This window comes from Oryzias latipes, chromosome 11 (genome assembly GCF_053564925.1).
Source record: "Oryzias latipes strain Hd-rR chromosome 11, Olatipes_Hd-rR_3.1".
In the NCBI taxonomy this organism is placed as follows: Eukaryota; Metazoa; Chordata; class Actinopteri; order Beloniformes; family Adrianichthyidae; genus Oryzias; species Oryzias latipes.
In genome coordinates this window covers 24,037,211-24,059,670 of record NC_136247.1, presented here as the reverse complement: position 1 = coordinate 24,059,670, position 22,460 = coordinate 24,037,211, and the positions used below count along the sequence as shown (strand labels likewise).

Here is a 22,460-nt window from a genome sequence, read left to right as displayed (position 1 = left end):
TTGATGAAGCCATCAGTATCCCCGCAGCTGTCCACTCCAATCCTTTCTTCCTCCACCAAAGACAAGATCTCTAAGTCTGTGTGATGCTTCGGTCTGAGGAGGGGCACTTTTTCGCATTTTCAACGTTCTTGAAAAACGTGCTAAAATAACAGACTATTATCAGTCATCTTTGTTGTTTTATGTTGACGTTTCATCTGGAGGAGAGGCGTATGCAACACTGTTTTCCTTCCGCTTTGGTGTTGTGTGCATGACAGGTTCATGACGCAAGGTGACAAATGGACTTCCGGGTTTGTGAACGAACAGGGAACCTTCATTTTCTTCTCCTTTGTCGTTACTATGTTGATCAAATACCAGCTAAACTATCGGCATTCCACCAACACGCTCTTCTTGCATGGGCACTTTTATACAAACACAATGTCTCACCCCATAACTTTATTTGGAACAACAAATATATATTATACCAGAACAATTCTTTGTTTTTTCCACATTGGTTCGAGAGAAAAAATTCTACTGGTGGGTCAACTTTTTGACACGAATGGGTATTTATTAAGGTATACTGAATTCAATTCTAAATACAATCTGGTTGTGACTTTTAAGTAGTATGCCATTGTGTTTGATGCTGTTTCCACAGAAATATGTCAAATGTTTCAAACAACTGTTAGGAATGAAGAAATGCCCTCTATGGATGCAACTGACACCACCACAGGAAAAATCTGCTTTACTCCTACCCACAAGAACAAGAACAAAAAATACGTGCCTTGTTTCAAAGGGATGTCATTTCTGTACCAAATGTACCAAAAACCACTGGAGACGGTTTGTTCCCGACAGTATTTGGAGGAAAGGCTGGAGTGTGACCCAAAAATGTATGATAAATATTAGAATGAAAAACACAATTTTACAAAATAATCTTAAAAATTGCCAGGGCAGCATACATATTACATGTATTTTATACAAAAACACTCAAGTTTTTACAACTTTCATACAAACATACTGTTTATGATTAAGGCTTTTAGAGATGCTACTGAGATACATTTCAATTTGTTTGATTAATATGGGGGAAAATAGAAAATGAAGAAGAGAATTTGCAATTATGAATATAAAATGTGGCAAATATAATAATAAGATTAATTATGAGGTTGTTTTTTTTACTTGAGTCCAAGTTTTTATTATGAAAGCCAAAAGTTATATGTTCAAATTTCAGAGTGAAGTTGGGGTGGATCTTTTTTATTGATCAATTTTAAAAAGTTTTTCCTAAAAAAATCCAATTTCAGTACAATTCCCCAAAAGATGGTTAATTTTTTCTGGGTGTTCTTTGCAAAACAAGCAACAATAAACTGTACATCAAATGTTCAAAGTAAACGCCAGGGGATATACAAGCAAGAAAATAAACTTATACTAAATTATAAAGCTGAGCAAGGTGATCCGTTTTGATTGCTTTTTTGTTTGTACTGGGAGAAATGGAATGTAAGTAACATCTAATTTGGGCTAATAAATCAAGAAAATTAGGAGCTTTATTGCTGAATTTAGATTTGTGAATATAATATTTGGTTAATAAAATCAGAAAATTGATTAAATAAAATTGAGATAAAAATGTAATATCATAATTAACATAATCAAATAAGATGTTTTTCCATGTTAAGGTAAAATGTGGATAAATTTGAGTTTTTATCAAGTTTGTTAATTTGTCCCATATTTTTTCAGTGTACTTGCAGGTCCAAAAAATATGCACCAACGTTTCCTCAGACTGAGAACAGAAAGAACAGTTTTTATCAATATCCCTTTTTAGCCTTTGCTTATACTGATTTGTTGGATAAAACCTATGAATGATCTTGAATGAAACCTCTTTCACTTTGTTGTTTAGAAGATATTTGTTTGGCAGAAGCCAAACCTTTTCCCAACATATTTGACCATGAAGTGAAGTCCAGAAAGTTATGGCCGGGGATTCAGTTTTTAGCTCCTACTGGAACAGTCTTCGGATGGCTTTGTTTTGATTTGTCAAAGCAGAGAAGCAGAGTTTTCCGACAGCAGTGTCCGTCACGTGAAGCTGTGGTTGGGGAGCAGATGGAGCAGGAGTTCCTTTATAGAGATAGGCGAGGTTGAGGGAAACGGCATCAAAAACAACTGAAAAGTCCTTCACAGATCTTGTAGAACTGAAGGAATTCTGTGTAAGTGTAAAGTTGACCTTGTTGATTGATTAATTGACTAACTAGTCTGATATTATTACCAAACCACTGTTGGATAAAGATAGTTTTGTTTTTGTAAAGAATATATCTATTGTTCCAAATGTAAAACCTATGAAGAGAAAAGTTATGTTTATAAATCATGGACCAAGCAAGTAACATCTGTTTATGAAATGAAGACAGTTTGATGGGCACTTAGTCGGGCTTGTATGAGCAGAGCAGTAAAAACCTGTGGGAAAATATAATTGGGAATGAAGTTCCACAGAGAATTTGGATTTTTCAGAAACTTTCTTATCCAATTAATTTTAAAAGTCATATTTAAGGTAGTGAAATCCAGGAGGTTCAGCCCCTCACTAGTATAATCATTCATTAGAACAGATTTTCTTATATGATGAGTTCGGTTTTTCCAAACAAAGTAAGTCGCATAGCAGTTAATCAACACTTTTGCTCTGGAGAGCCCTTCAGCCTTGAAGAGGATAATTCGACCTTTAATGGAAAGGTCACGTAAGAGCCAGAGGTCAAACCTCTTTTTCATTTTATCAATAATTGGAAAAAAAGTTAGTATTACCTCTATCATTTTCAGTTTTTGATGTTGTGCATGTGTATTTGCACGTGCGTGTGTCACAAGATTGCGGGGTAACTTCCGGGGGAGGGTCCAGAGTGGAGTGGGCGTGTCTGCGTGAGGGAAACACTGGATCGCTCTACCACGGCCACGCTGCAGAGGAGCAGCGCCTCCGACACGACCGCGATGTCCGCCCTCCAGCGCACCGAGACCCGCACGGAAGGCCGCCGCCACGCGCGCCAGCCGCCTCACCCCCTCTAGGTCAACGTCTCCCTCCGCCGTTTCCTCCACATGCTTCCCGGAGATCTTTCCGGTTAGGCTGCTGGTCCGTCCCCGTCTTCTGCAGCTCCTCCTCCCGATCGCCGTGGTGGTCCCGTCGCCGGGATGGAGAAGCCGCTCTGCGGTACCGGGACCCACAAACCCAACTCGTCGGAGCTCCGCGGGAGCTCCCGGAAGCCCGCCGGCCGCAGCGGGTCGCACAGCCCCGGCTCCGGCGCGGCGGGAGCGGGAGGCAGTCGGGGGAGCGCGCAGGGCAACAGCTCCTCTCTGCAGCCGCAGACGCCGCAGGCGCAGACGCCGCAGGCGTACCGGCGGAGGCAGCTGGAAGGAGTTCTGAGCAAATACACCAATCTGATCCAAGGCTGGCAGAACAGGTAAGATCTGCAGGGGCACCTCCAGCTCTTCTGCCCCGTCAGTTTCACTCTTACCACCACGTCACTCTAACGGGGAGGAAGAGGAAGGGGCAAAAGGAACCAGGAAAAAATTCAGGCCTCAAGAAATCCACATTTCAACCCATTTTTGGGGGGAATTATAAAGTTGAGTTTGCCTTAACTTGAGGAATATTTAGGCTAAACGTTTCAAACACATTTGCCTTGAAGAATATTGTTTTTGTATGTATTTTTTTCAATCATCAGATGGTTTTTCTTCACCTCCACTAAGTTAACTAACTGATGCAGGAAATCTTACTTTTTCTTCAGGATCCGACCTCTTTGCTTTACGACATTCCTCCAAGTAATGAGGGTAAAGTCCTGGAGTATATATGACACGAAGCTCCACCGTCTGGAGGTTTTATTTCACCTGTAATGCAACAATATAGTGATAGAAATGACATTATTAATATATAGCTTACATTCTGTTCTTAAAGTGCTTCTTTTCCTGTAGATTTTCACGCGTGGTTTTATCTCCCAAGACGGCTCCTCCACACGCCGACATGTATCCAATGTTTGATCTAAATCCCTCTGAGAATTTAAGGCGATGGGGTTGTTATTATTTCCCCACATAAGATCCTTTTTTTGTTGTTGTTGACATTTTTAGTGAATCGAATATGAGCGAAACCATCAATCAACCTAAACAAGTCATAATAAATAAAGGGAAAACCATTTTAGAAAAGTAGTTCTTAGAGACCAGCCTATTTGAACATTTATCTGTGCTGCTTTTCTTTCTGGATTGATTGTCCTCTCAAAGAGAACTTCCACTTTTAAAAAGTGACCCCTGGATGAATTCGTCTAGATAAATTGGCAAATGTTTTTCCCCTTTTTAAGTTCATTTTATTTGGGATTACTGTAAATAATCATTATTAACGTGTTTTCATATAATTTGTCAAAATCGATCTGATTAATCAGCGGCAGAAAACAACTAAATTTAAGATTTCAATTTTAAAGACTTTAAAAAAATCATCATATTTAACCAAAAACGGCACAACAAGCATTTGCTCTTCAGGACTTAAACCACAGGCTTGTATGAAAAACCAGAAGCCTTTGATTTTGGTGGTTGCCGCTCTGTCCGTGAGCGGAGGCCTTCCTCCATACTTTAACACTTTCCCAATATTTGCTGTGCTTTTTTTTTCTGGGCTCTTTTCTCTGCAAACATACAGGGAATGGATGAGGAGAGTCTGGCTTCATTGTAGCAGTGCTGCAGAGCAGGAAGCCCAGGCTAGATGGAAGTGTGTATGATCTGGGCTTGGTGCCAGTTTAATTGACGGGGGGGGGGGGGGGGGGGGGGTGTATATAGAGAGGCGGGGGTGGAGAGGAAGAGGCAAAAGCGATGATGCACTGATCCGCATCCCGATGCTCCTTTACAGGAAAATAAAGTTTGTTTAGTAGAAATAAACAGGGTTTCTCCCTCTAATTTCTGTGCATTGTCTGAACTGGCATCTGTCTGATATAACACTGAGGACACAATTGCATTAAATTTAATTTAAAGTGAATTCTTTTTTTATTTTTTTCATTTCAATTTCTATTAAAGTGACTCACAAACTCGATGGGTTGACGCCCCTACACTTCCTGTGAGACTCCACTTCAAAATAAAAGAACAGAAATAAAGAAGCAGTTTGGTTCCAAAATGTATTATGAATATATTAATAATATGAATGAATCAATATATGAAGCTTTATTTGTGTAGCACTCTACAGCTCCATCAGGGTCCCAAAGTGCTTTAGAATGACAGGAGAGACAAAAAGTTGATTTTAAAATTGACCAGATTAAGGTCAAAAGAAAAAAAAAACACGGATAAGAATGCAATAAAACGAGTAAAAGAAGATACATTTGGGCTTTGATTGTAAATAAAGTAAAAAGTTTTCCAGTTGACTTTTTTTTTTTTTTACATTCGGACCTGAACTAATTGGGTTCTACATGCAAAAATTGTGTTTTTATTGTGTTGTTGTGGCATTTTTCTGATGAATATTTATAAAGGAAATTGCGCTTAAAATTGTATTTCAGTGTATTTCTTTATTTAAGTCATTTTGAGACAGGAAAAATATTGTATTTGTGATGTGGAAAAACTGCTGGGCGGGGCCACAAGCTCCTTGCTCCGCCCCATTCTGATGCATCCACCTGTAGACAAATAGATCCACGGACGTCTTTGTTTTCCTCCTCTGAGCTGGAATCTGCATGTTAAGTTGGGGGTGTAAGGGGCTGTGAGCTAACAGAGTGTAAACAGAGAGCTCTCAGAATCATTGGCGGGGTTGCTCTGCATTTCCTTATGGCAGGGGGGAGGGGTCACTCAATCATCGATACTTTTACTAAGAACAATCAGGCATACTTATTTTTCACATTTTCATTAGGCTTTCTGAATTCTGCTGCACTAAAACACGTTTTTTCTTTAAATCCAGGTGTTCCTCCATGTCCACCTGTATTTCCTGCATTCAGAGTTGTCTTTTTTTTAACCTGTTCTCTCAGCTGTTTGTTGTGTTTCCCTCTAAAAAAGAAAAAAAACACACAGACGTTTGTTTCAGCGCTAACATGCAGGGAGTCACAGAGACTTCCTTTGTGTTGCACTGAGGAGATGCGCGTTGGCAGCACATCCTGCAGGTCTAGTGGGCGGTAAACCCAGGTTGATGTGGATTGGGATTCTTCCAGAACCTCTTATAAAAGCCTGATTGGGTTTGAATCTCTTTATGGTGGAGGCCAGCGCCGGAGCCGATTAGGTTTCAATGATTTTTCTAGATAAAACGTTTGTCTTCTTCAGAATACATTGAAAGAATTATAGAAAAATATTCTTTTTACTTTAGAAATTGTACCCATTTGAGCATTAAGGTCTTTACGGTCATGTTAATCTGGACCCAATAGAGGAGTCGTCTTTGTTGCTGACTTGTTTACAGTTATTACAGCTGATTTCTGTAAACGCCCGCGGTGTTTAATTATAGAAACATTTGAAGGAGGCGCAGCTACGCTTTGGTGGAGCGCCGCTTCACGGCGACCAGCCTCGTCACTCACGTTTGGGTTTCCATGGAGGATGGCGCCATGTGAATGTGTGTGTTGTTGTGGGCAGCAGACCTGAGTGAAGCTAATTCTGCCTCGGCGTGGGCTGCCATGTTGTTGTGCTGCAGGTTTTTCTTGCTTCGGCGTGGATGTGATTTTTTTTTTTATGACTGTAGAGTTCATCACAGGATATGAGGCCGTGGTTAGCAGGGACACTGCTGCGCTGATAAGATGACTCCAGATTGCATAACTCCCATAAAAGTTTACTTTAAACTTCATTGATTAAGAAATTTCCTGACCTAAATGTTGCGCAGAGCGGCGGTCAGAGTGCAGAGCACTCCGAGAGAGTTTTTCTGTGCCATCACGACACATTTACGCTGAATAATTTGCTCATTTCAGCCTGACCTACATTTCTGTTGTGATCAATGTGAGCGACATTGTGTGAAGACGTCAGACCCAAAGATAAAGCTGTAAACGGCAGATGACGAGAACGTTTACTGTTTATATAGTCGACAGATTTGATAAATCATTGTCTTGTGAGTTAATCATTTATGTACAAACACAAATGCATTATTTTGTGGCATATTGATTTGGTTTTTGTGTGTTTTTTATGGCCTCTTAGGAACATTTTCAGGTCAAATCTCCAGCTTTGTTTGGTCAGGAATCTGTTTTTGAAGAGGCAGAGGATAATTTGCAGGTATCTGACAAGCGTTCCAGGCTTAAAGCACAGTGTAAAGGCATAAATCAAACTAGGTTAAGGGTCCTATGACCGTTGACAATAAATGGGAGTCGTGACGGAGACAAAATACCAGAGAAAAGTTATTATTTGTCTCTCTGTGTCAGTTCTAGAGCATCACTTTGGAGTATTTGGATGTAATGAGCATATCCTGGAAAAATTTTCATAATTATATGTCATTTAAGTAGTTCAAAAAGTCACCGGAATCCATGGTAGTTTAGTGACGTGCGGTGAGGTTCACGGCTGGTGAGGCACTGATGTCATCAGTCAGATTTACAAACATATGAACCCTACAGAGAAGCTTATTCACCATTTGATTGGAAACGGTTGAAGTGTTTAAAATTTCATTTTTGACATTTTGTCCCTTGAGGCAGAGCGCCCTCTGCCTCAAGGCAGGCGTACTGCGTGCCTCACCTAGTGTATTTCTGATGCGCATCTTTAGCTGATAAAAACAACTAAATAGATCACAAACTGGCATCAATGTAATCACACAGCTGGCGAGCAATAAGCAAATGAAGTAATTAAAAATAAAGCGTCTTTTATGATGAGAGAAAGACCGAAACAGTAAAGTGCACATGTCAGCTACATTTCAGTCAGTGTGTGCAATGCAGTCTGGGTGCAGGGGAGGCATGGGCAACTGGTGCCTTGCCTGCCGGTCTCATTTAAATGAACAGGAAATCCGTAAATCTTTTACTTTTTCACCAAAGAAACGTTTAAAACCCACACGGAAAAAAATAAATAAATAGAATAGACATGTCTATTCATTCTACAGGCATTTTCCTGTCATGTGCACACCCCATGTGTACTTGCATCTTACTACTAAGGGTGTGCATCTGCAAGAGTGTGGTGAGATGATTCGTGTCCCGATACGCGTCCCACGATTCATAGTGCAATATTGGACAGTAACACTTTTTAAAAAAGTATGACTTAAACTCCACCTGAATATTAATATTACGCCTACCATTGTACTAAAATGGTAAAATTTATTTTATTTATGGAGCACTGCAACTGTAATGTTGTGGCTAAACAGCGTTGAGGGCTGCCGTGGGCAAAGCCCCGGCTTCTCAGTCAGACGTGCGTTCCGATAAAGTCCAAACTTCTGCCTTGCTGCGGAGCATTTCTTTCTTTCTTCTGCAGGTTTCCAACCCATACAGTCCAAACGATTGTTAAATTAAATAGTCCCTCAGTGACAAACGTCCAAATTCACACAAGCAACGTGGTCAACAAGTTATATGATCACTGTGGGCTCAGCCCACTTCCTTATCCATTCGTTGTGTCACCAGTGAGTCAGTGAGCACCTTTCAAAATTTGTGCCACACACGCCCACAGCGACACACCTACAACCTGACTGATGACGCAGCGCTTTACCTGTGCCACCTTCATTATGGCTCCTACATGTTGCTTTTACCCAATCAAATTCAGAGTGCTTTTACTTTGGTAACTTAAAATATATAAAGGGAACAGTTAACACAATGGTACGTTCCATTTTCATGATGTCCCTTAAATTGGTCGTACGAACCTCAAGTGAACTGCGAGACACACCTACACTCACCTTAAGATGCAGCCGCTCCTCTCTGCAACCCTCCACGGACCCGGACAACCCAATAACCTGCAGCGCCTGCACTGGTCAACCCCCCCCCCCCTATGAGTTCATGCGACTAAAGCGTTACAATGGTTGGATACTTTGCTCCCGAAAGAAAAAATGACCACAGCTTGAATCACAACAAGCTGTTGAGTCAGTTTAACATAAAAAACTCCTAATGTGAAATTATCGCTCATTGTAAGCATCACAGATATTTAGTTTAGTCACTATTTGATGGTTTTATTTTTAAGATTAAGTATCAGCGAGGCCAGCATGTCTGAGCAAACACCACCCACTCGCTTATTACAGCTCTGCTGATGTTTGCCTCACTACTCTGTGACTCATCCACAACTTTCTTTGTTTATCTTTATTCACAGTCATTGCACGAATTTGTGTCACAGATATGACAGACTCTGGTCTTTCGGTAATAAAACGATCCGTCGGTTTAACCGTTTAAATGCCAGTGTGTGTCAACTGTTTCACTTCCAATACAACTCCAGCTTCTCACGACTCAAAGCTGGTCTCTAGGACGATGGCGGAGACAGACCGGATGCATTTTAAAAACTCTCCTGCAATAGAATTACAGCGGATTTGTTGAGAGCTTATGATTCCTCTTCATTGTTACATTTGTGCACCCTGTTAGCCCCTTGTATGCACTTCAAAGAGTATAAAACTTTTAAATCTCCTTTTCTCACACCTCTTCCTATAAAAAAGGCTTTGATCATTGAAGGATATGTAGGTCCTAAATCTGTGTCTGCCTAAGTAGAGTGGGGAATGCAGCAGGAGGATGAATCATCACCTCGCTTATGCACCGAGGGTGGTGCTTCTTTCATTAGAGCTGTGAGCTGAGGTGGTGCAGATCTGGTGGGTGCCTATTGCAGCAAAAAAGGAGAAGGAGTCTGGCTCTCCTTTGCCACTCTAGTAAGAATTTCTGAAATTATCAGCTGCTGTATTTGTGATTGACAACTTCAGTCATCTTATTTTGTAGGCTTTCTACTGTTTTCATATTTTTTATTATAAGCTTTTCATTTGGATGAAACTCAAATCATTCTTTTTTCTGGGGGGGCGGGATCCTTGAGGTTTGTTCAAAAGACAACCGAAAAAACAAAAATGAAACACAATTATATCGCAGTGAAACAAAAGAGAAGGTTATGTGTGTGATCTGCTGATGAGAACTTTCTCAAATCAGTCGCCATTTTTCCGCGATATGACCTTAACCATGTTGGAAACAGATGTACCTGTTTTATTATGTTGAGATTTCATATACGGGGCTTTGTTTCAATTTTTTTTATTCCGTAAAAGTGCTTTATACATAAAGATCATGAGGATGATGAAACACACTAATTTTAACACAACATGTGTGTTTGACTGTTTCATCTTAAAACTATACAAGTGTATTCAGCAGGAATGCAACTATTCGCTTTCTATATCATTTGGTTTAACGTTGTAACAATGCGGTTTCGTTTTTAAACCGAGATTTGTGGCATCACTGGTATTTCAGGCTTAGTCAGTTTGAACTCACTCACTGAAGTGAATAGCAGCAGGGTTTACTTTCAGGTACACCGAGGTCTCAGGCCGATCCGGGTTTGTTTGGTTTGCATTGGGGTGAATCCTAGAGGTGCTTGTTCCTTGACGTGTTGTTAAAAACACTGGAAATTTCTGCGTCTGCATTTTCCTTTTTGTTAGTAAATAGAGTTACATTTAATTCTAAAATATATATATATATATATTTTGAGAAGCCAATGATCTTCTTTTTGCTTGTTCGAGGCAAAAACAAGAAGTGGATGCTGACAGAAGTCAAGTTCTTTCACAGTGATGGATTAATTTTCTCTGATATGATTCCTTTTCTCTTCTTTTTATCTCCAGCACCACATTTGCAGCTTTGCCGTACCCTTACCCCCCCCCCCCCCCCCCCCCCCCAGTTGTTTTACTACTTATGGTATATCAATGAATTTAACTGCCAGTATCCAGAGTGGTTCGCTACCTTTTCCCACTCTAAAGCCGCTGTGAGCGTTTGTAACAGTTAACCGCCGCCAGAAAGATGCCAAAATCTGCTGATGTGTGCTTCTCTCTGACTCATTCAGAAGATTCCTTGGGTTTTATTTGTGGTCTGGCTGAATTTTTAAACACTTTAAAAACTATTTTTAAGATTCTAAAGTAATTTTACCACAAAGAATGAGATGTTATCAATGTACCTTCTTGCTTATAAAAATTGTCACGACTTTGTGGGGTAGCTGGGTTATTTAAAAGGCAAGCAGACACGAATCTATGGATTTTGACAAAAGTGTTTTGAAGATGTGCATCACATATTCAGTTTTGTATTGTTGCTACAGCATCCTTTAGTTAAATAATCAGACTGATTGTCATGCAGTGCTAAAATATGGAAGCGATTCTGTAGCATAATTAAAAATAAAAGTCAAAACCAGAAATGCTTTTTCATTTTGAAAATGAAGCTGCATTTTTTTACTCAAAATGAAAATGAAAAAGCATTCCTTCAAAATGCTTTTTCCTTTTCTTCTTCAACATCGCTTATTCTATCACTTAATTAAAATGATAATGAAAATGGTATTTCTATATTTCATTTTCAAAAGGTTCTCTGGTAAATGTGTAGCAAAATTCATCTAGAACTGTATAATTTGACAATTAAAATGGATTAACAGAAATGCTTTTTCATTTTCAAAATGTAACTACATTTTTTGACTCAATGAAAATGAAAAAGCATTCCTTCAAAATGCTTTTTCATTTCTACTTAAAAACCACTTATTCTGTGTCATAATTAAAACGAAAATGCAGAGGGGATTTTCTTTTTAACATCCACCCTGCGAACATTGTCGCATTATTCAATTCGAATAAGCATTTCCAGCGGGGAGGCGGGGGATGACGTCAGTGCTTTCTCCGTGTGTCCGGCTGCTAGGAGACTCATGCTAGGAGCAGTGGAGCTTTGTTTTAGTGGCAGAGAAGAGGGCTTTGTGATGGTTGTGACCTTCTGATGATTTTCCACAGCTTCTCAGGACTACTTCTCAGCATTTCAGCCTTCTTTCGGACGCACCGCGGACAAGCTTTTTTTTCTTCGGACCGGCAGCTGCCTTCGCCTAGCGGAGCGCGAAGCTCCCGATCGCCGAAGGTGGAAATGCTGCTACGATCTGAGAAACCATCATATGAATTTGTGTTTCCAGTGGTGTCCAGAACAAAATAAAGGATGATGTATTCATATTTATTTGCAGCTTCGCGCTGATTTTGCTGTTCGATGACAGCTGGAGCTCCATCAACAGCTATTGCAGATTTCACCACGCTAAACGTTTGCTGGTTGGACAAAAAACACTCACTTAGCACGAAGCTATCTTCTAAATCTTTTAAATGTGCTTTAATTACAGTTATTATTAAGGGCCTGCTCGATCATATTTATTTAAATCAGTGGGGTCACTGTTTTTTTCTTCGCCACAAGACGGACCCGAAAGACGTGTTAGCATTAGGCTAATATATGCTAAAAACATTAGTTGTGAAGGTACTTAAAATTCCAAACGGGCAATGAGCATCTTGGATGTAAATATGTGGGAATTAAATCATCCTTTATTTTGTTCTGGACACCACTGGAAACACAAATTCACAAGATGGTTTCTCAGATCGTAGCATTTTTTGAAGTATTGCTTTTTCATTTTAATTATAAAAATGAAAAAGCATTTCTGGTTTTGACTTTTATTTTTAATTAAGCTACAGAATCTCTTCCATACTAAAACCCCTTCACATGAATATTCTCATTCCTAAAAGAAAGGCTAAAACTTTACTCTAAGCTGAGTTTTTGCAGTTCAGTTAATATGAAAAGTGCCCTGAAATGGCAGTCTAAATATCAAGCTCAAGGTTTCTTCTAGAGCTTTATCATGTTAAAGGTCTGCGCTGGCCAGAACTGCCTGGAGGGGTCAGCGGTAAAAGGCTTCATTCTGCTGACTGAACAATGGGGGCATTGGACTTCATGCACTGTATGTGTGGTGCACTGTGCATGCAGTTTGTAAGTGGTGGGGGGAACAGTGGGTTGGATGTAAACTGATGCAGGCAGGTTGCTCCCTGCTTGGCTGTGTTTGACATAAATCAGCAGTTCTGCTGATGGAAGAAGGCAAGACCGAGAGAGGGAATCAATTTTCAGACAGCAGTGTTCACAGAATCCTCTCAGGGAGCACAGGGAGGCAAAATGGGAACATGCCTCTCAGGAAGGATAAAAAAAGGATGTAATAGTTTGTCTGAATCACCCCATGCTGTAATGCTCGTATAAGAAATGATCAATTGGAAAAAAATGTGATTTATCCAGAACTTCAGCACAGTTGCTCATTTATTCTGCTGGTAAAAAGCCTGGCTTGTTATCATTTAGACTAATCATTTCTGCTGTTGGAGTGGATCAATCAAAAAACACAAAGCTGTGAGGATACAGTGGAAAATTATGCGTTTGCTTCCTGGAAGACCTCCCTTCCAGAGGGAATGCTTTGTGTTCTTATAAGACTTATGCACCCCAACACTCCAAGTGTGTGAAACTTGCTGAATGTAAACACCTGTGAGACTAAGTGGACTAGGGTCCTTTTGAGGTTTGTCCATCAAAAGCGGGCAGTAAAATCGGATTCTAATAAACGGCAGCAGCTTGATGGGGAGTTTCAAAGGTGAAGTCACAATGTAATCTAACATTGGAACAAATTATTCAGTTGGTCCTTTGGGCCTCTGAACTCTGAGATTAGTAGACTCACAATATTTCTCTTTCATTATATCATAAATTATTTTCAGTGACCCCCATCATGGTGATGCTAATCGCTAAGTAAATCGTCAAACGTATCTGATTATGTTTTTAGTTTGTAGCCAAAAGTCTTAAGGTTGTTATATGACAGGTGACAAATGTCACTGTGCGTCTTGATGGACGTTTATGTTTGTCTTAGTCCCAACTGTCCTTACGGGTGGATAGTACATCTATCGACGAAAAATGGTCAAACCTGTATGGGGCACGCGGGTGACCTGCATGAAAGGTCGTAGATCGCTTGGTGAACCTGTGGAGCTAAAATGTTCATGCACATTCTTCTCTACAGGCATACAGGGGTCAACAGGTTGGAGTGAACACAAACAACACGTATGGTTAAAGTAACACCGGGCTCGAAAACACATTGAAGCGACCATTTCTAATAAAAAATGTAAATGTGCATAAATGCATGTTTTGGAGTTCTGCGTAAAAAAACTCTTGCATTCACGTGTTGCTACTCAAGTCAGTTTTTGTGTATGTACAAAAACACAGAAAAAAAGTTAAACCAGAGGAACTTTGACCAATTGTGGACTCGGATTTGATAGTGACGTCTGGCTAGCATTAGGGCTGCACGATATGAGGAAAACTTGCGATATGCGATGTTAGTGATCAATATTGCAATGATGATATAACTTGCGATACATGAATAAATAGCAAAATAACCAAAACATTTTCATTTCACTGCAACAGTTTAATTTAAATGAGTCAAAATATCTTAAATTATTCTCCAAATGACCCTCGTCTACATAGGAAGCCAACATCTAACATAAAAGCTCCATCCAATTGGTCAAATGCATAAATGGATTTATTCGATTCGTTAAATAGTTCAAGCTGCCATAAGATTGTTTTAGAACATTTAAGGTTTACCATTTATTGCGACTTTCGCCGACTTTTGCGATATGAATATTGCACAGCTTGAAATTGCGATAACGATAAATTTGTAGTTTATTATGCAGGCCTAGCTAGCACCCTTTTCAAAACGCAAAACCGCTTAAATCTTAAATCCGCCTAAATCTGTGACATCAAGTCTTTACAATATCGGAATAGAGCTATGGAAAAAAGCCTGGAGCAAGATTCACCAGATTTGCACCACTTTGACATTTCGCAACAAGCCTCTCCCAACTGTGAGTATGTGCGCTAGTATTGGTCAGCAAGAGTCCAGTGTGATCACCTTTTACTAATAGCGCGTTCAAAAATGCCAGTTTTGCGTGTTCTTGAACACGCATCACATTACCGGTGTAAACATAGCATAAGGGTGAAGCAGGTGAGATGTAGGTGTGTCGTACGGAGTTTTAACATTTTGGACCCCTTCCAAATCCTGTGGACTATGCAAGTGGCCCTTATGTGCTGTTCACTTGATAAGTGTGCGGTCCTTGCTGGTACCTGACGGTTGGTAATTAGATAAGTGGCTGTACAGCTCAGTTGGCGTAAAAACTCTGCCAAACAACCTGTGCAGATCAGTGAAAGCTGATGCATTGTGGTGACTAGGATAAGGGTAAAACAACAGAGTTTAGTTTCCAAAGGTCTCTTATGTATCACATGCACACCTGTCCTGATGGGTGGTCATACGAGCCTCATGGGGACTGCAAGACACACTTTAATATGCAGCCACTTCTCTCTACGACCCTCCACAGACCCGGACAACCCAAAACCCGCAGCACTTGTGCAGGTTACCTGCTGTTTGGGTGCATGTGACTGAGGCTCTAGTTTAATCTCTCAATTATCGCTGCGTCCTTAATTTCTTACTCTCCACCCACCAAAGGTTCATGCAATGAAAAATTCTAAGAAGTGTCACGAGTAAACAACATAATGAGATCATAAAAGGGAACGATGATGACGATAATGCAAGTGGCGCGTATTCTTTGTCCCTCCTTGGTGTCTTTTTCTCCAGTCCATTACTCTCTCTAACTTGCCCGTGTCTCTTTCTCTCTTTATCTCTGATGCAGGTACTTTCTTGTAGATTCTGAGCTGGGTCAGCTGCAGTATTTCATCAATGAGCAAGGCAAGAGCCAGAAGCCTCGAGGATCCCTGCCGCTCATTGGAGCATCAGTAACTGCCAGTGATGAGGCGCCACACATGTTCATTGTAAACTCTGTGAATGGGGAACTTTACAAACTCAGAGGTATGACTCCAAACTGGTCTCCACTGCCCAAATATAGAAAACAAAACTCTTGACCATGCATGTGTGTGCAAATGAGTGTGCATGTTATTATGTACTTGTGGGGACTGCTTCTTGGGGTTAGCATCACTTTTAAGGACATTTGTCCTAATGAGGACGTTGGAGGTTGTCTTCAAGGTTTTGGGGCGCTTTCACAGTTACTTAAAGTGGACTTTTCCAAAAGTGTGGAAGTTGAGAAAATGTTTTTTTCGTTTGCTTTTACACACATTGGTTGACAGTGGACTAAACCATGTGGAATGGCTACACAGTCACAATAAGTGCTTGTTTGTCGATGGTGTTGCCCAAAGCAAACATATATCAGTAAGAGAGAAAAAATTAGGAGAAAATCCCTATCCAGTGGTCTAGTGATTACATGACATTATGGACACACGGCCCATCTTTTAACCAATTTGCACTTCTTAGACTTTGCTTTTTGGTTTCCTTTTTCTGTTTAGAAGAACCATAAAACTCTTTAGTCTGTTGGATAGTCTGTTTGCAAACATACTTTCGCTGGACCTCACAAATTGAGAGAACAAATAGTAATGCGTTCAGCAACATGTGTTCAAGCAACCATTTCCAATGAAAAGTCTTTGTAAATGCGCGTAAATGCGCGTTTCTGGCTTTTGCATTCAAATGTCTCACAGTCACATGTCTCTATGCAAGTTTGTAAGTCGGTTTTTGGGCTCTATGTACAAAACACGCAACCATTAAATGGGATTTGAAAGTTAAACCCGTAGAACTTTAATCAGAAAACTCTGCTTTGGTAGTCCCGTTTGGATGGCATCACGGAATTACCCACCGTTTAAAAAGGCTCATGAAGGAGAAATTAATAATTGCGGTTTGTGCCCAGCCGGATTTATGACACCAAGTATTTCAGATATTGGAATAGAGCTGTGAAAGAAAAAGCCTGGAGCAAGATTCATGATATCTACACCAAACCTCTTCCAATTGAAGGTACATGCGCTACTATCAGGGAGCGAGATTCCAGTGTAAACACCGTATCATAATGTAGCATAACGGAAACATCCCTTTGTGAAGTACCCCGAAGGTTGTAACTTTCACAGGTTGTGCAGAAGACTAAGAAGCAGAGGGAAAAAGTCAAGATGGCAGCAAAAAAACCTCGAATGCCCAGTTTCTGGGGCTGCAACAGTGTTTGCCACTTTATAGATAATGACCATCAACCTTATATGGGTGGCAGTGGCTCTAGGAGTTTATCAGGTTGTCCAACGATCAAGGGGTCGGCGGCCGCCAGTCAACTGCAGTTGTGTCTTTGGGCAAAACACCTCACACTCTCTGCTCCCAGTGTTGCTCCACTGGTGTGTGAATGGGCATGAATGTGGGATGGTCGAAGGGGCCCTCGGCGCGACCTGGCAGCAACGCCTCTGTCATCACCAAGTATGAATGAGGAGTGAATGAATAATGGACACAATGTAAGTGCTTTGAGCTTCTGGAAAAGCGCAGATAAATCCAATCCATTAATAATTTTATAATTATAAAGCCTGGTAGGACGGCTGCTGCCTTAAAATACACGTAAATAAAACAGAAACTGCACAATCTGAGTGTCACAGCCATCAAAAGAAATGAACGACCTTGGGAGTATTTCAGGCAGGCATCTCAGCAGTGCGTTTACCTGGTTACTCCTCCCTGCGGGCGGTTCAGCCCAATTAACTCACCTGTTCAGCGTACTACTTAAGTTCCAGGTGTGGGCGGTCCAATCCCTCTTCATCCATTTCCGCGAGCTCTGCGTTTGTCGCCCCACCCTCCTCCCCGGCTTCCACCGGTGAGCTCCGTTAGGGGTAGTTTTAATACCCAAAGTTTTCTATGGATATCTTTGTTTTATGTATCTGAACGGAACCTTATGCCAAATTAAAAGGAATATGGACTAAATCTTTTTCACTGCATTAGTTGTCTGACTGAAACGTGGTTCAGCAGAAGCAAACTGAGTGAGAGCTACAGTCCACTGAGGCAAATTGATGACCTTATTAAAGGACACGTCATAGTCCCAAAAGAACCACTCCACCCCCCCTTGACCATTACAAGTTCCTTTTTTTTTTAAAACTTTTTTTTAACCCTCCAACCACCTTCAATGAAATAAGACAAAACAGTTTACTTTCTTAGCTGCTACTAATTTACTACAAATTTCCTGAATCATTCAATGATCTGTTGAAGTGACCTAAGGGCAAACCGTCATCCCACCGAGAAGAAGAGTTGGGGCTGTGCTCTGCTGCTCACAGGATGGAGCATTTCCATTTCCAGCTCATAAGTAGGATGGGCCCATCATCAGGGAAGGTAGTGACATGGAACAGATGTCTTTCCAGGCAAGCAAACCCTGAGATGAGTGCGGTGCAGAAATATCAAACTACCCAGTTCCAAAAATAAATTCATGCTCTGCAGCAGAATAAAAGCATATGTAGCCAAAAACTTCAATTTGCCCAAACATTGGGAGACAAAGTGGCTCACATGTGTGCAACAGGCTGTAATTAAGACTGCCTGCTATGCACCGATCTAGTGTTGGTTGCTATAGGAACCTCTAAAGTGTGTCTTTGGATGGTAAAAGGCTAACTTTGTGAAGTTTTTTTCAGTGTTTGAATTTATAATTCTCTTTTTATTCAAGAGTCCCTGTCTCGTGTATGGGGATGTCAGAGTCCTTATTTTGTTGCTGAGGAAATATAAGCTTGAATTTTTGTTCCAGAACATTCGTGAATAAATTAATCTCTTTAATTTATGCAGCATCTGTCAGACAATGAGCTGTTACAGACTTTTTCTGTACTCTCTGAAGGATTTTGACAGGCTCATTAGGATGTCGGACACGGACGCACACAACACGCAAATGTTATAATATTTAAAATCTGAGAAGATTCTTGGTTCCTGTGACGGTTCCTCTTCATTTTAGAGTAGTACAGATTCTTAGTTTCTGTCACAGTTTATTACCTTTCCCTGAGAGGTTATTTGAGGTGAGTTGACTCATCACTTTTCTTTTCTAATCAAAAAATCTTAGTTGGCCAAATTGATTTCCTTGAATTTGCCTTTATATATTGTGGCAAAATCCATATTGCTATGTTATTGCATTCCCAAATAATAAGTTAAAAAAACATGCTAAGTCATAGTTAAGTATACAATTTGATGGGTTTTTTTAAGTTAAAAAAAACAAGTTGATTAAGAAAATCTTCCAGAAGCTGGAATATCGGAATTGGTTTATTTTAAGCAATAAAAATAAAAGAAAAAGAATTGTACTGTATAACTATTTATAGATATATTAAACTTCATCAAGAAAATTTGTCACAAAAAAGTAAAGATTTTATGGAAAAACTACAGACATGATTGCACCTGTATAGTACATGTTTGTAATGATGTACATTCCTCACCAAAAACAACCCCAAAGCCGTATTTTGATCCATTAACGCATCTCTAAGCATTCCTCCAAAAATCTGCTCTCTGAGAACCAGATCCCCAGATTGTGATGTCACAAATTGAGGACCAGCCCCTTCCAGGAAGAGTCTGCGCTGCCACCACTGCCACCAGGCTGACAGACACGCCCACTTTTTTAGTGGAGTTAGCAGTGATCAGTGAGGGCTGTTGACATGGGTTATGACCAGACGTCAATCTGGTGTTTTTGAGATAAATAGGAATAAAGACTGTGGGTTGGGACGTCTCATCTGGAATAATTTTCAACCTCCTAATCGTTTTAGAATGAACAGACACAAGTTTCCACAGTAACATAGTCAAATTTTGTGGAGTGGAAATCTGTAAAGGAGGAGGATAATCACCATATTGAAACAGGACATATCAAACATCGTTTAGAATCATAATAATTCTGTGTTGGGAGCCACTATAGGAGGAAATTGTCATGTAATTAAAGTGTTTTTGTCCTCATGTCTTGATAAAGGATGTCTGAAAATTTAGACCATAATAATTTCCGACACTTTAACCACCTCTGCTAATAGGCTAAGATTGGCTCATGAGGAAATGATGTCAATAATCTCTTAAAACAAATTAAAAAATTATCTTTAATCGATAATAATAAGGAGTTGCTGTTTTCTTAAGAGCGATTATGGGGTTTGTGTTTAGTGTAATTGAGTTGTTTTGGAGAGCTGGTTGCTGTAATTGCAGAGCAGCCTATCCAGCCTTTGTACTTCCTTCCACTTGAAGTGTTTGTTTAAAGGATCCAACCCATAAAGCCTTGCAGCATGTTAATTAAATATAACTGCTTGTTCAGGCATTAATCCTCAGACTCGCCATCATCATAACCAATATCACCTTCATGATGCTGTAATTAAAACAGCTGTAATGAACCCCTGGTGTCCTAATTGACTGGAAGGAGGTTTCTGTTTTACAGCTTCGTTAAACCCTCGTTTATCAGTTTTTTTTGGCATTTTCTATTGACACTTGAGGAACACGGTAGTATCAGTGTGGGGACCAAGGGTTGGACAGAGCATCATTATCTGCTCCTGATTCCCAACGATTTGGATAAAGAAATATTCAGAAATACAATTTAAGCTTAGCTTTCTTTATTAATGTCCTCCATCATTAGAAAAGTGCTACAAGAATATGTTAAAAACACAATTTTCATCGAAGTGGGTCTTTGAATTTAGCAGCTTTTTCTGCTTTTACAGGCTGGCATCATCATCTGTACTACCAGAGAAGCATGTCCATCAGAAGCATGTGCATCATTTGTATTTCCAATTAAGCAGGTGTGCATTTGCATAGCTGCACGCTCTCCTCAGACAGAAGCATAATGATCTGTAATCACTGCTGAGTTCGATGCACACAGACACAATCTGAGAGCTCCGCTCAGCGTAGAGGATGTCTGCAGATGGTGACAGTAAAGCAGGACGGTGGATGCTGGAGATCTGTGCAGAGAGTCCGGAGCTCAGGTGTTTCTGTGTCGTTTCCCATCCCCCAGGAATGGGGAGGGCTTCTTGGCTGTGCAGCCCTCCCCAGGGATGGAAACCAAATCAGGTTGCGTGATGCACGAGCTTCATTTTCCTGAAGTGGCCTTTTCACTTAAAGAGGCCCTTTGTAGAGTTTCTGGACACAGTGGCAGATGCCGTCAGGGTTGAGTGATTAGTAGCTACATCAGAAAGGTCTTTATTTTGAAAAACCTTCTGTTAGCATGTATTGAAAGTTTGCTTTTATTTTGGAATAACAAGATTTTAATGCAGTTTCATCTGTCATTTGCTTCTTCGGAACTAAAAACTGGTTTTAAAGTTTTAATTCAAAAGTGGAACAGGAACAGATCTTTTCCAAATTTCAAATCAAATTAAACTTTATTTAAAAAGCACTTTTTATACACAAAGTGTTTCTTTAAATTATACATTTTTTAAGTTTAAAAACCAAAAGCAAAAGACCTTCAAACAAACAAACAAATAGATTAATAAAATAAATATAAATATTGAAATCCATAATATAAACACACACAATACCCCCAAAATGAAACGTATAATAATTTATGAATGGATTTAAAGGAGAAATCTGGCTTCATACTGAAGTGGGGAATTGATTATTTGGAGACTTTTTCACCTATATTCTCATAGGATTCTACCAGGGGACCTCATGGTTCTCAATGCTGTAATCCACTGGATTCTATTGTGGACGACCAGAGAGACTCAGGGCTGTAAATCTGAAGGAGGAATGAAGTAGTAAAGGGCGTCGGGGAAGGAAAACACACATTTACGCTTTCTAATGTTGCTGTTTGTAACGTTATGCGGCTAATATACACAATAAACAGTGTTTTTAATATCAGATTTCTGCTTTTAAAGTGTGAACAGCATCTGTGTCCGACTCTGAATGTCGATGGTATCATATCAATCATGTAGAAATGACCAAATAAAAGTGGTTAGTTGACAGCTTTAAAGAGTGGGTCCGAAAACAAAGTTCGCATCCTGCTGAGCTCAGCAGATTTCCACCCCACTGAAATTCTTTGAAGGGAGTTGAAAGTCTGTGTTGCCCAGTGACAGCCCCAAAACATCACTGCTGTAGAGGAGATCTGCATGGAGGAATGGGCCAAAACACCAGCAACAGTTTGTAAAAAACCTTGTGAAGACTTACAGAAAACGTTTGATTGCTGTCGATGCCAAAAAGGATATATAATAAAGATCGTGTTGAGCTTTTGTTATTGACCAAATAATTATTTCCCACCATAATTTACCAATAAATTCTTTAAAGATCAGACTAAGTGATTTCATGGATTTTTTTTCTCATTCTGTCTCTCATAGTTGAGGTATACCTATGATGAAACTTACAGGCCTCTTTCATCTTTTTAAGTGGGTGAACTTGCACAATGGTGGCTGACTAAATACTTTTTTGCCCCCGTGTACTCAGCGCTGCATGTGGGTGTGTGCTGTGACGACCTTGCATCAGACTGTTTTCCTTAGACTTCTGCAAGCTGCAGCACTGCCAGCTTCTCTCAGCAGAGACAGTCAGGGATGTTCGGTTATGTCATTCGTTCTCGTTCAGTTTGAGTCTTTCTGTGACTGACAGCAGTTTAGATGAAAACCATGTTTCTGGCAAACCTGAAAATCTGTAGAGAAATCTTTGGTGTAATGAGGTCATTCATGCAGGAGTCCGCTGCGGCTCGTGGGCTGAACGTTTGCTCACTTTGACAGTTAAGATTGCATTCATTCAGTAGAAACGAGCTGTATACCGTAATTACTGTTGTTTGTTCAATTGAATCATTTCACTTCTAATCTTTGACTGTTTCTCAATCATTCAGGCATAAAACAGGCTCTGCTGTTGGATTCATATCACCAACCAGCGGCCTTAGAATCAAA

At 40.2% G+C, this 22,460-nt stretch overlaps 1 protein-coding gene and 1 long non-coding RNA gene across 3 annotated transcripts in view; one reads left to right on the top strand and one right to left on the bottom strand.

The window, feature by feature from the left end:
* Nucleotides 1-417: 417 nt before the first annotated feature.
* Nucleotides 418-2,875, bottom strand: LOC144995670 (uncharacterized). The gene is made up of 2 exons (XR_013659180.1): nt 2,749-2,875; nt 418-2,076 (listed from the first exon to the last, which is right to left on the bottom strand). It is a non-coding gene; the product is annotated as an uncharacterized LOC144995670 (long non-coding RNA).
* The window catches only part of osbpl10a (oxysterol binding protein-like 10a), a 74,659-nt gene continuing 55,012 nt past the window's right edge, over nt 2,814-22,460 (top strand). For both annotated transcript variants that reach the window (XM_023959616.2, XM_023959615.2), the window contains exons 1-2: nt 2,814-3,395; nt 15,479-15,654. In XM_023959616.2, coding sequence (XP_023815384.1) covers nt 3,127-3,395; nt 15,479-15,654 — 445 coding nt within the window. In that variant the 5' untranslated portion in view covers nt 2,814-3,126. The remainder of the gene's footprint in view (nt 3,396-15,478; nt 15,655-22,460) is intronic.